Source organism: Egretta garzetta, unplaced genomic scaffold (genome assembly GCF_000687185.1).
Source record: "Egretta garzetta isolate BGI_Z169 unplaced genomic scaffold, ASM68718v1 scaffold670, whole genome shotgun sequence".
Lineage (NCBI taxonomy): Eukaryota > Metazoa > Chordata > Aves > Pelecaniformes > Ardeidae > Egretta > Egretta garzetta.
Genome location: NW_009258391.1, coordinates 484,494 through 487,968, shown reverse-complemented (window position 1 = coordinate 487,968; position 3,475 = coordinate 484,494). Strand labels below are relative to the sequence as shown.

Here is a 3,475-nt window from a genome sequence, read left to right as displayed (position 1 = left end):
AAGGAAAGGAGGAGCTGGGAAGAAGAATAGAACAGAATAGTACAGCATAATTCAGTTGGCAGGGACCTACAATGATCATCTAGTGCAACTGCCTGACCACTTCAGGGCTGACCAAAAGTTAAAGCATGGTATTAAGGATGTTGTCCAAATGCCTCTTAAACACTGACAGGCTCGGGGCATCAAACACCTTTCCAGGAAGCCTGATCCAGGGTTTGAGCACCATCTCAGTAAAGAAATGTTTTCCTCCTGTCAACTCCCAGCCTCCCCTGACGGACACAGCTTTGAGCCATTCCCACACGCCCTGGCAGTGGGTACCCGGGAGAAGAGCTCAGCACTTCCCTCTCCACACCCCCTCCTCAGGAAGCTGTAGAGAGCAGGGAGGTCCCCACTCAGCCTCCTTCTCTCCAAACTACAGACAAACCCTGTGTCTTCAGCCGCTCCTCACAGGACAGGCCTTCCAGCCCCTTCCTCAGCTTTGGTGCACTCCTCAGGACACAGTCAAGTATCTTAACTTCCTTTTTGAATTATGGGGCCCAGAACTGCACACAATACTCAAGGTGAGGCCACACTAGCGATAAAACACATTGGGGTAATCACCTCTCTTGACCGGCTGGATATGCTGTGTTTGATGTACCCCAGGATGCAGTTTGCCCTCTTTGCTGCCAGGGCACACTGCTGACTCCTGCTAAGCCTCCTGTGAACCAGCACCCCCAGGCCCCTTTCTGTGTCCTCTGTTTCTCTGCCCCAGGTGCACAATCCGGCATTTATTCTTGTTCGATTTCATGCCACTGGTGAAACTTGGATTCATATGAGTGACTCAGTATAAATATTCTCTTATTTTTGTTTACACAGGTGGAAACCTGCACCATACTGATGTTTCCCTCTTTGGGGAGCCTACTGAGTTTGAATACTTGAGGAAAGTGCTATTTGAATATATGATGGGTCGTGAGACAAAGGTATGGAAAGTTGTATATAGCGACGTGTGATTCAGGTTAGAATACAGTCAGTTTAACATCCTTGCTGTATAGATTTGAAGTACCATGTGTTCATGATTCGTTACATGCTGATCATTACTGATACAGGATTCGATAGGCTTTTACGTTTTTTTTTTCTCTAAAGAGGCATGATCCATACCTTTGTCAGCGTGCCAAAATTACTGGTGGGGGAAGGGGGGGTTGTGACATCTCTTACCAATGTACCTGTGCAGCCCAAAACCTTTGTAGGTAGGTGTGGTTTTACTAGCAAAAGTCCTGTTGTCAGTCAAGCTTAACGTACTGTGAAAGCTGGTATGCGCAATATTAGCAAAAGTGCTCTTTTGATGTCATCTTGACACAAACGTGATAAGTAACAGTTGGGCTAAATAATAGTAGTTTCTTAGTAGTTCTGAAGATGGTGAAATATCTCTTTAATTGTTGCTTAAAGATGTTTTATAGGGCTGCTAAACCTGTATACCTTCTCTAGCTAGTATTAATTTACTCTTAAAATTAGTGAAAAACTGCACAGGAGGCTTCTTGTTGTGTGCTGCAAGCTTGTGAAATTGTTCCTAGGTTGGAATTTTACTAGCTTGTAACAATACCGATGCTTAGAGATTGACCAGGTTCAGAAGAGGTATGGCATAACACATTTTTCTTGGATGATAAATGCTATGTGGAAGAATTTTTTCTATTTGGTTTGGGTTTTTTTGGTTTGGTTTGTGTTTTGTTTTTTTTTTTCTTCTCCCTGGAGTTCTTCCATTCTTTGTTGCCCTGCTTTCAACTTGGACTACTATTAAATAAAGAGGTTTTATGTAGGCTTCTATGTTAATTAGCTTTGTTCTCATTGTACTCTGTCAGAATAGAACTTGGTCTGTGCAGGACATCTTGTCCTTATGGGATTCTTCTTCCTCTCTCTTTTTATCCCATTTTTCACTTTGATACTAATTCCTTTTTTATTAAAAATACAAATCCCTGATCCAAAAAATCCAGAATCACTAGTTACCTTCTGTTTGCAAGCCTGTGGCTCATTGGACAGCTCTCCTACTTTAATAACAAACAACTGAAATCATTAAAGAAAAATACGTACCATTACTGGCATTTAGGATTTTGAATTGTGAGGGTCTTAGACAAGCAAAAATGCTGAAAAATGTGTCAGCGATGTTTCAGCTTCAAACAAGTCTTGAGGCAGCTGCAGATGACTTGCAGATAGCTGATGCACATAGCAAATTTTCATTCAAGAAAACCTCTTTTTCTCTCATTAAGGCTATTTCTTACTGATCTTCAAAACATTACTATACATGCCTCAGAACCTCGGATTATAAAGTTGTGAGGTTTTTTCCTTTTTAACAGTGATGAACTAAAATTTGCAATTGATTCCTTCACTACCAGCCGCAAACAACAGTCAGCGCTAAAGTAAATTGACTTAGGTCTCTCTTCTGTTGGTCTTTCAATTATTTTGATTAAAAGCTTTATGAATACATAAAATACTTTTATGTATGTATGCATTTGTAGACATACATATGTATTTATTTGCCCTGGAGATGACATTGTATTTAACCAGAAGACATCATTACAACATTGCCTGTACACTGGCTCCTAAAAAAAAAAAGTGAATTCTGGGCGGAGAAAAGATAAATCAGAAAAGATAGACACCTGGTTCCTAAAGTAACTTGAGAAGGCATTGTTTGAAAGTTGATATGGTTGAAAGGGGAAGTATATTTAACCAACCAACCAGCAGAAATAATTCTCAAAGCACTACAATTTTTAGTGTTGGGAAGTTAGATGTGGATAGGTACGGGAGAATGGCAGAGTTCTTAAAATTGAATGTAATTGTATTCCTCTCTATTGTGTTTTTGTACTAATTTGATTACCTCTTAGCAATTTTTAATTGAGGGTAAATTAATTTAATTTAATTCTGATGTATTGCAAGAAGGGGAGAATTTCTGGTATTGTCCAGTCCTCTATTATTAGCTGATCAAGATTGTAGCTGCCCTGGCATTTACTAATGGAAAATCAAAATGGAATGAAGGCTAGCATTTTTACTAATTTAAATACAAAGATACTTCGGTCTCTTCACTTTTACTTCAAAAATTACTCTCAAGCTGATTTCATCTGCTGGTTTTCTTTAAACCATTAAATGTGTTGCAGGAAGACATTGAGCTTAGTGTCTGCTCTCTTAGGGATTGTATAATATAATCTTAAATTTACTGAACTATGTCTTGAAAACTGGTTTCATCCTGCTACGCTGACTGGAAAAACATGAGCAATGACAATGTGATTGAGAAAATCTTTTAATACATAGTCTAAGCGTGTCAGTGAAGTATTAACATGTGCTTCTTTTCCCCAACACAGTCCTTGAGTTAAAAGATCTGTATTGAGATTTACCTTCTTGCTACAGAACATACCTTTCTCTTAGCTTTTGTTTTCCTGGACCAGACAAGGCAATTTTTTCTGAATTTCTCCTGTAAGATCATTCTGGTGGCCTTCCTTTGTGTGGCATC

At 39.4% G+C, this 3,475-nt stretch overlaps 1 protein-coding gene across 6 annotated transcripts in view; it reads left to right on the top strand.

Moving 5' to 3' along the window:
- GOLGA4 (golgin A4) overlaps nt 1-3,475 on the top strand; it is a 62,740-nt gene that overhangs the window by 51,427 nt on the left and 7,838 nt on the right. For all 6 annotated transcript variants that reach the window (XM_035898183.1, XM_035898172.1, XM_035898179.1 and 3 more), the window contains one exon: nt 853-956. In XM_035898183.1, coding sequence (XP_035754076.1) covers nt 853-956 — 104 coding nt within the window. The remainder of the gene's footprint in view (nt 1-852; nt 957-3,475) is intronic.